General features: G+C 33.5%; 1 protein-coding gene and 1 pseudogene across 2 annotated transcripts; both read left to right on the forward strand.

Moving 5' to 3' along the window:
* The window catches only part of LOC106074229 (THO complex subunit 2-like), a 29,584-nt pseudogene extending 20,913 nt beyond the window's left edge, over positions 1-8,671 (forward strand).
* On the forward strand, positions 6,098-13,051 carry LOC129921903 (uncharacterized). 2 transcript variants are annotated; one of them, XM_056005118.1, is made up of 7 exons: positions 6,098-6,138; positions 8,971-9,160; positions 9,723-9,788; positions 10,538-10,608; positions 10,725-10,822; positions 11,685-11,745; positions 12,412-13,051. In XM_056005118.1, the coding sequence occupies exons 2-7, from the start codon at positions 8,979-8,981 to the stop codon at positions 12,435-12,437; spliced, it is 504 nt and encodes a 167-aa protein (XP_055861093.1). In that variant the 5' UTR covers positions 6,098-6,138; positions 8,971-8,978; the 3' UTR covers positions 12,438-13,051. The 2 variants fall into 2 exon arrangements, with proteins under 2 accessions (XP_055861093.1, XP_055861092.1); XM_056005117.1 differs by lacking the exon at positions 6,098-6,138 and having other exon boundaries at positions 8,976-9,160; positions 11,685-11,814; positions 12,776-13,051.
* The last annotated feature ends 324 nt before the right edge of the window (positions 13,052-13,375 follow it).

Genomic DNA, 13,375 nt, shown 5'->3' on the forward strand with positions numbered 1-13,375 from the left:
ATTTTAATGTCTTTGTTGCTGTTTCAACCCAGGATTCTTATATATTTATTTCTGAAGTGCTTTTCTTCAGGTCTTCAATGACATTACTTACACAGTGACTAGCTGTACTGATAATGAGGCTTGATGTTATGGCAGATTTCTGTGCAGTGCTTTAGAGACTGTCATGAGGTGGCACAGCAGTCCAGCTATCTATGAAAAGGTGAACAATCTTTCTCTCTGATAAGACATGCTAAGATGTGCTAACATTTTTCTAGGCCAGTTATTCACTTTATACTTTTTTTTTTTTACTTTCAGGAGTGCTTCAACTTTCCAGGTTTTCTAACAGTCTTCCGTAAAGGAACTGATATGAATAACAAAATGAACAGACTTGATTATGTTAATTACAGACATGTTTGTCATAAATGGCATTTTAGGCTAACTAAGGTGAAGACTTTAAAATCAAATGTCTTTGCGTTTCGGTTTAGGGTTAGAGTGTGAACTTTTGGGGACTGATACCCAGGGTTCCCGCGGCCTCCTGATTTTTCAGGAGCTCCTGGAAATCTCCTGAAATTTCAAAATATATGAAAAAGTCCTGGAAATCTCCTGAAATTATTAAAAATCTCCTGAAAAGTCATAAGAATCTCCTGAAAAATAGACAAAATTGTCTTTTTGGGTGTCATTCAATATGAAAATCGCTGATCCTATGGGCGATTAAGAGAAAAAAAAAACGTCGAATTCAAGCCTAAAACGGAAGTTTCAATACTTTGTTTACTTTAATAGGCACTGGCATATATAAACATAGATCTAAGTACCGGTATTCTAAGTCTAAGTCTGTCTCGATCTCAAAAGTGATTTTTTTAAAAACAAATCTAGATATATGTATAGAATTATAGATCTACATAGATTTGATAGATCTGGAATTAGAATGAAAATGCTAGATCTATTTTATCTAGATCTATCTAAATCTAGAAAGACTTGATATTAAAATTAAGACTAGACCGTAAATCTAGATTAGATTGATTAGATCTAATAATATAAATATCTATCATCTAGGCGCTAGCTAGTAGATATCATAATACTTTTATACTAGTCTACTAGATTACTAGAAAATTACTAGTAGTAGATCTAGATCTACTATCATGATTTATGATCAGTATGATCTAGATCTAGTCAATCTAGATCTAGTTTATAGTAGTTTAAATTAGTAGTTTTCTTCTAGATCTAGTAGTAGTACTAGTTACTAGATCTAGTAGATCTCTAGTCAGATCTAGAGATAGATATATCTAGTCACTAGTCAATCTAGATAGAGACAGATATAGTGATATAGTCAGTTACAGACAGTATATAATAGTTATAGTTACTGAATATAGGGCCTTCTATTCTACTTTTACTGTACTTTTTAGGGTGGAGGCCTTAGACTTAGAGTATATATGGTATATATACCATATATATATATATAGAGTATAATGGTATAGTCTATAGTCTACTAGATTTTATTTCTAGAATTCTAGATCTAATAGAGATCTACTTAGATTCTGGAATCTCTCTCTTAGTTTTAGTTTTATAAATCTAGATTGTGAAGTAGATGGGGCTTAGAGTATAGTGTAATATGGTCTATATAGTATTTAAGCTGCTATATAAAATTAAACTATTCATAGTTTTACAATCAAATTCACTTCTAGCTTTATGATTCAGAGCTAGATTTTTATAGATTTAAAGACACCTATTGTTAATAAAAACAATCAATGCAAGAGATTTCCACTGAAATAGGAAACTGATAATGATAATGTGTTATACATTGCAATTTGTTTAATTTTAGAGATTTTAATTAATTCCTAATGTTGACTAATACAAGCAATATATAGAGAGAGAGTAGTGCAAATAGGCTTATTGGTTTACAAGTACTTTTTTTTACTCTTTAATCAGTTACTTTTGAATTCGCTAATTTGAAAAGGAAAAAAAAATTGTATACATGTATATGGTAATTCTTATATTTATTACTAAATATAGATATAGTTCGCATTTTTCCGCTCCTGAAATCGAATATTTTCTCCTGGAAAACTCCTGGAAATCTCCTGAAATCCTAATCTCAGAATGGTGGGGGAACCCTGGATACCCTTCCCTTCTTTTGTTAAACAGTCAGATCTGGTGGGGTAGCTATAAGAGCATTACTAATGTGAGGAGTATGATTAACTCTTTACCCCCCCCCCCTATACTAACCTTGATAGGAGTATGTGGCTGCCAATGGGTCTTCTCACACCTGTTTTTTCTTATTTTTCTTTATATAGTAAGGATCCTCCATAGAAAAAAAAAACAGATTTCAAAAAGCTTATAGAAATTGCTCAATATATAAGCAGACATTATTCATCATGTTTAATAATACAGAATTGCCCCCCCCCCCTTTTTTTTTAAATATATATCTATAAATTTTAAAAAATATTTTGTGCATCAACAGTATAAAACCAGAGCAGACAAAGCCTGTGTCAGACAGAGCTCAGTGCCTCCATCTCTTATACCTTTAGTACAACCCCTGTGCTAGATCCAGAATCTAGGGTGCCCAAAACATGGATTTGCATTGGCTTTTCTAGTTAGACTGGTTAAATAGGCTAACTGTTACCTTTTTCTTTCTTTAGTCTGTGATCACATGTTTGGAGTCCAAGAACTACAGTCAGATGAGAAATTCTTTGATTGTTTTGACCAAAGTAAGTTCTTGATAAGTTCTTGCTTTCAGATAATGAAGATTCTGAGATTATTTTTGTATCAAATGATTATTATAGGTAATTGTTGATGGTGATGATAGAATGTCATCAAAAATTGAGAAGCTAACTATTAGAATTGAACCCAATTTAATAGTTTTGTAGATGTGTCTAGAATGAAAGATTCATTCAATAGTCTTAAAGACTAGTCTTCAACAAGGTCAAGCTAGTTTTATTTTCAGACAAGAAAATACCTGCTTGCATAAGTCTGTAAAAGAAAATAAAGACACAATTTCAGCAGCTAATAGTTTTTGAAGGTAAATGCTGCTTCAGGTGAAACAAAAAAATTGTTGGACTTGAACTTCTCTTTCAGGTCATTATTTGCTTGTATGTCAAAGCAACTGTTACTGTATGGGCTGAATCAAGTTTTGTTTGATACAGAAAAGATGTCCCTTTGTGGCCCAGTATCAAATTGTCTTCTCCTGTCAGATCTTGTACTGAGTATCTAATTGGTTTCTCCTGTCAGATCTTGTACTGGAGACAGTTTGATCTGGTGAACTGTTTTCATTTAGTTCTCACTAATTATCTGCTGGTATTTTTTAAAAAATGATGACCATGTTCACATCATTGTGAGCATACTGAGTTACCAATATTCACTACACAGTATTATCCCTAACTTTGTATCTGTTTTAACAATCCCAACATTGGTCATTTCTTTATTCACTTGCCTTACATTGTCTTGTAAATAACCTATCAGCAGTTCTACTTTACATATAGTTGTGTGACATAACATTTTGTTTTCTCTCAGATTTTGCCTAACTTTCCAAGAATGACTCAGATTGGAATGGCCATAGAAAGACGAGTGGATAAACTTAGTAAAGAGGAGAAGGATAAAAGACCAGATATTTATGCATTAGTTATATTGTAAGAAAGAACAATCTATTATAGCTAAAACTAGACATGAGTTGCCTGATAGTTTAGTCTAATTTTATAAATGCCTTTGTATATGTATATTTGCCTACCTTCACAAATGTTTATGTAATGCTATGCTAGGTATGCTGGACAGTTAATGAGCAAGAAACCAACTTGGGTACAAGAAACGGAATTCCATATAAAAGAAGTGAGTCTGTTGTCAAACTGTATGCACATTCACAACATTAATTTTATTTAAAAAAATATAACAATGCTTTCTACAGTTTTACTATATACATAGACCAATGAATGGACTATTTAAAATACATTTTTTATCTACCCGGTGTGAAAGTAATGAAACATATTTCTTCCCTAAGCCAAAGAAAACCAACAATACAGCAGCACAGAATCAGACACAACAGCAGCGGCAGTCAGACAGCTCATCAGGAATCAGTACTAAGAGAGATGTTGATGGTAAGGCAGGCTTAAATTTGTTTAAAACCTGTCGAACGTTTTTAGGATCAGTGATTGAGAGAGATGTAGATTTTAAGGCAGGCTTAAACTTGTCAAATATTTTTAGGATCAATGATTCTTCTGATCTTTTTTATTCATTTGTGATATTTGTCTTATGTTGAACAGGACGCTCCAAAGATGTCAAACCTGAACTCAGTTCAAGAGAAGAGAAGAGAGCTACAGAAAGTGAAAGAGAGAAGAGAGCAGCAGAGAAAAAAGAGAATCTACACTGGTAAACTGACATCAAGTGACTTTTATTTCACAGACTACTGCTTCTACCTGCTCTAGGTACTGCATCATTCTTCCATTCTATCTATGTTTGTTGGTATTATATACTTGTTTTTAACATTTTTTAAATTAATTTTGTCATATTCAAAATATTTCATACAGTTTTGATCTGAGTTTTTTTTCTTAATATTTGCTTTTAATTGGAGTTATAGGGTTATAGGTCTGTCACTTCTTGAACCTGTCACTTCTTGAACTTGTCAGTTCTAGTTGGCGCTAAAGGAAAGCAAACTTCCTCACATTTTCTATTTACATAATTCTTCTTTTTCTTTCATGTGGTTTGATCAGGTTGAAGAATGGAGCTCTAGTTTCTCCTTTGTGTTATATCTAAATTGTGGTTCTCTTGTGCTAGTTTTCTTTGTTTATGACTTTATTTTAAACTTTACCACAATTGTCAAATGACAATTTAAATTGTACAAACATCCCAACCCAATTGATCTGTACAATAAATGCATCGTTCTTTTTTTCTTTGTTAGTAAAATACATTTTTTCATGTTTTTTTTACTAAACCCAGGTTTAACTTGTAATATTTATTTCAATTTTGTTAGAGTAAAGAAAGAAGCTCGAGATAGTCCTGACCAATACCACAGGCAGGCAGGCACAGATCAGACTGAGGACTCAGTTAGGCCCGAAACGCCCAAGGAGGAGAAATTGAAGAAAAGTGACCGCTAAGACAGGGAAGCAACCAAGCTGGCCAAAGAGAAAGCCAAAGAAGAGAAGCATGAGAGGAAAGAACATGAAGCCTTTGCCAAGGAGGAAGAGAGACATTCATCCAGGGTGAAAGACTACGAAGGGAGCAGTGCAAGCCACAACTTGAGCACATCCTCCCACAGACATAGTGCTGAGCCATCACCCAAACATTTGGAGGAAAGAGGTACAAAGTCAACTGTAATATCAATAGTTCAGGATCAGTTAGGAAAGTTGATTATTCATCTACCTTTTTTTTTTAACTTTCTCTTCCTGTGAACTTCTCACTGACCAATTTATTTTTGGGCTAGCCCTCCATCATTTCTTAGTGGGATGGAATCTTGTGACCAACTTGGACATTAAGTAGTCAGTTAGTTCTCATGGTTAGATCTCCTGGACATTAAGTAGCCAGTTAGTTAAGTTTTCAAGGCTAGATCTCCTGTTCTTATGATACCTGTATTTCTAAATAGCTGGTTTCTAATCTATGCAAAATGTGACAATTTTTCTGTTTTCCAATAAATGTACCTGTTAAAGTTAAGTTAAATGTACCTTTAAGAATTAAGTTAAATATAGACTGACCTAAAATAGAGAATTTAAACTTTCATTTTTCTCTGGAATTGTAAACGTCTATTTCAAAGCTTGACATTTTACCACTCTGCCTCCTGTTGTACAGTTTTGTGTATACTAGTTCTACTGAAGAGAGAAAAAATATTCTTTTAAGTCACATGATTTCTTTCCATATTATTTATTTTCTATGGGGCTTTTTAAATAGTGATATAAAACATCCAGTTAATAGAAGCAGTGCTCTTCTTTTACAAGTGTGGAATACATTTTTGATTGATTCAATCAGTTAGCAACAAAAGCAATGCCAATATTCTCTGATTATTTGTCCACATTTGCCAGACAATCCTTTTTCTCAATCACTGTAAGCATTATTCTTTATTTGTCATTTGTTCTATACCATTACAGTTGTTCTGAAGACCAAATCTGGTTTCAGTGGAAACTTCTTAATTATTTTTTTTCAGATCCTAAACGAAGGCGTCTGGAAATGAGTGGGTCATCTCAGGTTAGTATACAAGTGTAGTGGAAGGTTTTTGTCCTGAGACAAGTTCTCCCAGACAAGCTAACCACAATATGGTTTAAGGAGTATCCTCTCCGTCAAGTGTTAAAGCGTCAAAGATAACCCAAAGTCTAATGTGAATAAAACAAGATCAAATGGAAAGTGTTCAAAGCAGAGATCAAATCAATAAGGAAATCAATGTGGAAACGGAAGTAGAAGGTGAAACAAGGAGAGAATTAACAGAAGAGAGCTTGAATAAACAAGAGAAATGGAGGCAGTAAGATCCAAAAATGCTGGGGCCAGATGACAAGAGACGAAGGCACAAAATGGATGATACTGATACATTGCGGCTTGAGAAAAAGGTGAATCCCAGACATAGAGAGCACAGTGACAAGGAAAATGAAAATGTCTATGTTAAAAACAAAGAGCTTGATCACTTTGAAACCCTTCCTTCAAAACAATAACATTGATAAGCAGCTTGCATAGAGAGAGACAAATCTTGGATGGATAACTTATTTTTTGATGTATATTGCAAGTGGTCAGGTTTGAAACCAACTAACGTCACTCTGCCTACGACTGCCTTTTGCGTCATGTAATATTGTTGCCAAAGAAACCAATGGAACAGAGGAAGAAATTTACCTTTCAAGGTGTCAAAAGCCTGATCTGTTTGATAAGCATCCTTTTCTTGAGGAGATAGAGGTGTAGTGAACAAAAATCTTTCTGTGAAGAGAGGAAATTGGTCTTATGAAATATGCTGCTCATCAGCCTTTGGTTTACCAATATGTGCAGTTAAAGTCAAAGAAGCATTTATTGAAAGATACTGACATATGATGACTGAAATATAGACGCCTTGAAAGTTGATAGTAGGGAAGATAATAAATGATCTCTTCTTGCTGCTATTAATACCACCTGCAAACCATTCGACTAGCAGAGTCCTGATATCAAAAGAAAGTCATTATTTGAGCAAAGTTATAAAATGCTGCTGTCTGAACGAAGCAGTGCTGTCTTCCCACCTGGTCAGAAGTCTCAAGTGAAGTTGGTGTCTTCAGCATGTTGAGTGACTGCCAGCTACGTTGATGTACTGCTGTGATACAAGAGTTAATCCATCCTCTGCAGCTGTCTGATGTACTGCTGTGATACAAGAGTTAATCCATCCTCTGCAGCTGTCTGAAACAACCTAAGAACAAGGTCATACTGAAGGAGCCATACAGAAACGAATCACTCTCCATCCTCTATCCACTGAAATGAAAACAACTAGCAGGGCCTATAACATCCAACCCTTTCTGGATTTTGTTTTAAAGTATTTAAAAAGGCAAGAATTCAGTGCAGATATCAATAAGAAATATTAACATTGATGAAAGCTGTGATTTGACATGTATTCTGAGGCAGTGACCATTTGGAATTCTCCATGGGTATCCATTTTTAAATTCTGATACTTATGCTATTGGAAATAGTTATTAGGTTTAAAACAAGCTTCTTTGTGATGTTTGAGTTATAACCTGTTTTCTGTAGACATCAACTCAATTTGCCCATGTTGAGAGTAAATTTTGCACTATGCTATATATTAGATAACATCACTAAAGCTTCCAGTATAAAAGGGCTACTAGACTCTCAACCTGTCTGCATTGCATTCTTGGTCCCCTGTTTACCTGTCAGCTTGTTTTGTGATGATGTTTTGACGTGTAGCTGCTTATTGTCACTCCAGTGCGATTGTTCCTTTGTCTTACTTCTGTTAACAATACTTGTCTTTTGTAGTATGTAAATAACAGGAAATGTAATTAATATGTTTGTCTTTATGCTGCACTGTTAGCATGTTCCAAAAAAAAAGGGGGTGGTGGAATGGAGCCGTGATCAGTGGCAATACAGTGGTCTCAGCGAAGTAGCAATGGAAAGATGACTAGAAACTTTTTAAGACCAGAAAGTGTTGACCATAGAGAGGGACTGAGTACATTTCTTGGCTAGTAAGAATACAAATGAAATGTTAACAGGAAGGTGGGAGAACAAACTTGATAGAAACAGTTGTGAGTACTGTACACATTGTTTTGTGAGTGTACTGTACACTTTGTTTTGTGAGTGTACTGTACATTTTGGTCCATGAATAAACAAACCAGCAGTAGATTGTATGCAACATTGATTTTGTCTGTCTCTATTTTTCATTATTGCACATCACTTTGAATGTTGGTTCTAAAAGTAACTTATGTCCATTATCTAAGTGATAATGATGGATGCCAATGTATTTTTCAAAACTTTCTTTCTGTTTATTGATGTAAACCTGTTTCATTTTTTTTGACCAAAAATGTTTTACTTCCATTAGAACAAGACCCATATGAAAGTAAAAGCTGACCCAAGTCTAAACATGTGTGGGCCTATTTGTAAAATGTATTGTTCAGAAAGAAATGAATGTATCCAAATTAAAAAAAAAAGATCTTGAAATAATATTCATTCAGTAACATAAAAAAGATACCAACATAACCTAGAAATAAAACTTCTATATTAAATATCATGAGAGATAGTGCTGTCCACCTTCATTCAACCCAAACTTGAAGGTGAATCACATAGGGTAATAGGTTTTCTTTGAAACCATATCTTATTCTCAAGACTTCTTATAGAGATTTTCTACTTAGGTCTTACAACTGCAAAAGCTAAACTCATAAGTCAAATAAAAGTTTCACTAATTAGTGTCTTGCTTTTATCAGAAACATTTGTTTAATTGTTTTAAAATATTTTTCTTGCTGCAATGAAAGCTGTTTCAATTGTCTTCAATTCATCATGCCCTGATCATATGTTGTTTGATATAGCAATGTTTTCATTGGTTTTTTTTTTGGGGGGGTGGGGGAGATAAGGGCATGATGAATTGCACACTGGCCTGGCATGGTTGTGGCACTAAAACAAAACATGAGATGCTTTGCCACCACATCATCTTCTTCTTTACCACCACAACAGCCACTGCATGTCATGTTGACATGTTGTGCAACTTACTTCTTGATTGTAGGAGTCACCAGTGGATGGACAAAGCAAGCACAGAAAGGTAATGACCTTGTGACCTCTAGACACACTAAGTCAGCCCCATCTCTTTTAGCCTGCTTCCTTCTAAAAGTATTTTTGATATGGCATCTTCTGTCCAAGCTAAACATAATTTTTAAAAATGATGGGGTGGCTTAGCTTATGTGATATACAATATATACCTGGATATTCGTTGTTTAAAGTGTGACTTCATAATGGCTTAGTTAGACTATCAAATTACATAAAACTAATTTAAATTGCTTTAGCTGTCATTTTGGGATCATCAATCTCTGATGGTCTGCAGTTAACTTTAAACATTTTATTCCTAGATAAAATCTCAGCTTTTGTTTCATTGATTTACTCTTTAAAAAAAATTCTCTTGTTGTTTATACCTTAAATGAGAAAAGAAAATTGCCTGCACTTGGTCAACTAATTTGTGAAATGTAAAAGATGTTTATGTTAAAGCTCATTGTGGTATTTACACCAATCAGTGGACACTTTAACAGTAAATACCACTTGATAGAGCACTGTTTGGTAACAGCAACAGATATAGAGCTCTAATTCCCAGTTTACTTATTATTTGACAGAGTCCCACAAGTCAAGAAGCTGATGAGTCTTTTGAAATGGAAAAAGATCGTAAAGATAAAAAGAGGGTATGTTTATTTTATTTTTTTTGTGTCCTAGTGTAAATCTTTTTTTAACTCTTTCTCTCCATAATTATTTTCCATGTTCCAACTGAATTATCCATTTTGCTCATATGTATTTCACTACCCTGTTATGATTAAACTTCAACAACTTGTTTGTTTGTTTTCGGAAAATGTTAAGTTTGGTATAGAATTAAATGGGACTGTATGCCTTTTTTAGATAAATACTAATATTTATAAAACCTAAACGATATTTTATTTTGGATAATGGAATGTAAAAATAAAAACTTACTGTCTTACCAAGTCTATTAAGATCTAGACCATATTTTATGATCCAAACTGAACTAAAACTGTTCTTAATGATAGTTATTCATATTTTAATATAACTTAATATATAATGTATATAAAACATAAATTAATTGTCTTGAGCTCACTATCCCATGTCATTTTCATATGAAAAATTAATATTAAATATAGATCCTTTTTTTTTAGCCCCCACTCTTGAAAAACATCCTTTTTTGGGGAAAAACACGATTGAAAATAAGAAATCTGTGTATTCCAAGGGGAACTATTCAAAATTAAATTTTAAGCAATTAAAAACATTTTTTTGTATATTTTAAGAAAAGATTATGAATTGTATTATTCTTAAATGCTATAAAAATGTAGACTAGGACACATTGGGATAATTGTTAAGTGGTATCAAATTAGTTTAGGAGAGATTATAAATGTATTATATCAACTCCAGTGATTCTCTTCAGGAACACTGTTGAAACCTATGACCCAGAACTTTCCAAAAGAAGAAAAAGTGAGGATCATTATCTAGCTTCACGTACGTATTGATAGAATCATTCTAGAACTCCTTGTTTTACACACTTCTGTACAAATATTTTTGAGATGAAGGCACTGCCTCAAGGCTCCAAACTTTTTTTTCTCCACTAAATGTAGGCAAACAAAATGGGGAAGCCAATGGATCCTCCAAAATGTATGCAGAGAGAGATTATAAAGAGAAATCTAAACAACAGAGTCACTCCTCTAAGAGCAAGGTAAACTTTTCACCTTCACCTGTCCCTTAGTCTGTTGAACTATTGGGGCACCACACAATATAGGTCAACCATCTTTCTCCATTCCTCTTAATAGAATCTCTTTCATTGGCAGGCCTGTCCATTCTTTAATGTTGTGTTCCCATTGCTTCCTCTGTCTCCTTTTTTTTCCTGGTGCTGTTCCCTGGAGGAGAGTTTTGCAAGCACTGAGGACCTTTTGATATTGCCATAAAGGTTTAATTTGTGTTATTTTACAGAGGTAAACATTTATGGACAGAAAACTGATTTTTTGGTTTTGTTATATTCACTAAGAACCATTCTTCACATGTGAAATAATTGACATAAATAAGCATGGTCTAAAAGCTTTTGTTTTCAAATTATTTTATACACATACATCTAAACTATTTTTTAAATACTAAAATGTAACTAAATTAATTGTATATTCAATGCTATTAGTAGTACCACAACAATGTACATAGATTACTTACAGTCCACTAATAACATACACTTTTGATTTAGAAATCAAGTAATAGAAAAACAAAGTTGTTTTTTTTCTTCTTCAAATTAAGTAAGCATCAATCTATTGTAAAGCCATGTTAAACATATGTGTTTTTAATTTACAATAGTTGTATAGTATCTTTCTTATCTGAAGCTGGTAATACAATTCAGGTGTTAGTTTTTGTGTAACAGTAATAAGGCATGACCATGTCTGACTTGCAGTGTTCTATTGCTTTATATGGGTGCACATTTCTTTAATTATTTTTTATTTTTTTCATTTGCTTTGAATTAGAGAATTTATTTGATAATTCTCTATACCTCTCTATGTCTTAAGTTTTGACTTGTTTGATTTTTTCCTTTTCTCCAGGAACAGTTTAATGAAACAGATGGATCTCCAAAACTGAAGATGAAAGAAAAGAGAGACAAATCATATCCTTGATCTAGGGACTGAGACTTGATTATGTAGTCAGCTGGGGCTTAATTATTTAGTCTTTATGGTAAATACTTTCTGGTCTTAAAGTTTCTAGTCATCTTTCCATTGCTAGATACATGAGTGAGGTGTGTATATTAAACATTTCAATTGGGAATTAAACATTTCAATTGGGAAAGGTAGAAAAAAAATCCAGTCACTTTAAAAAAAACATAAAAATCAGTTGGTCCTTCTCATGTTTGAATTCAATAGTTTGTAATAATGGCAGTTTAACTTTAAAATAGTCATTATGTTCATCCATCCCGGTGGGACTACAGCCCTTGGAGGGCCCTGACCTACTATAGCACATCTTTTCATTCTGATCTATCCTGCTGTTCTAGATCTGCCTCTACATCGTCAAGCCACTGTACTGTGGCCTACCTTTGAGGTGCCTGCTTTTTGTTTGTTTTGTGAACAATCTTTGCTGCTCCTCTGTTCTCTGACATTCTTTCAAGGTGACCTGCCCAGCGTAATCTGTTCCTTTTTATTTCCGTCATTATGGAGGGGGGTCTTGGTATATTGGTGATCATATTACTAATTAGAGCCTAGAAATAGATAATGTTGCCTCTTAGTACTTAAGTTAGTAATCTGATTGAAAGTGTATAATTTCCTTAACTTCTTCTCACATGTTCCAAAAAACAGAAAAAATAAAACCAGTTTGATCTGGATGTTTCCAGACTGCAGTCTCTTGTTGACTATTGTTAGTTGGATGGCAATGTGCAGCTTTTTAAACCTTTTGTTTTCCCTTTTGAAACATTGATTTATATATTTCTCAAACATTTTTAGATAGTAACATATGTTGATCTGTAGATCTAGTGTGGGTGAATGTGTGATATCATGTACATTAGACTCTGGCCATTCAGTTGGTTCTGTAAAATTACAAAGTGACACTTTTTTTTTCTTGATATTGTTGACTTATGAATTAGAACTCAGGCTTTTGTTGAAACAGATCTACCTTCTGGTCAAATTATATTGAGTCATTTCTCCAGGTTCAAAACAGTTCAACTTATGGACCAAGGTGTTGAGTTGATCGTTTCACTTGTTCAATTGAAATCCTATCCAGTCCTAGTTCAAAGTCTTAGTGTTAGTGGCAAGCATTGCTTCCAGTCCTGTGGGATCTACTGGAAGTGAACTCTAAAATATGACCATTGTTGCTGTACACACAGATTTCATGTATTTATGTTTGCTTCAAATTAAGGGTCTAAGTGACCTTGGTTGACTATGTTGATCATTGAATAAATGGACTGACATGTCCGCAGATTATAGTTTTGCTTGTTAATATATTTTCTTGTGTTGAATAGATTAAGTTTTAAGTTAAGAAATACTGACATTGTTCCATAACTTCTCAGCCAGCACATTACAATGTACTGCACTGATCTAAATACTTTATAACTACATCTCAGTTTGAATGAAAATCAATAATTATAAACTAGTACTGAAATTACACATTTGTATAACTACATCTCAGTTTGAATGAAAATCAATAATTATAAACTAGTACTGAAATTACACATTTGAAACCAAAAGAAAATTTAAGACAAATCGTAGCGGGCGAATAAGAACCTAAAGTGATAACAGCTGAACCATTG

This window comes from Biomphalaria glabrata, chromosome 12, assembly GCF_947242115.1.
Source record: "Biomphalaria glabrata chromosome 12, xgBioGlab47.1, whole genome shotgun sequence".
NCBI classification, from domain to species: domain Eukaryota; kingdom Metazoa; phylum Mollusca; class Gastropoda; family Planorbidae; genus Biomphalaria; species Biomphalaria glabrata.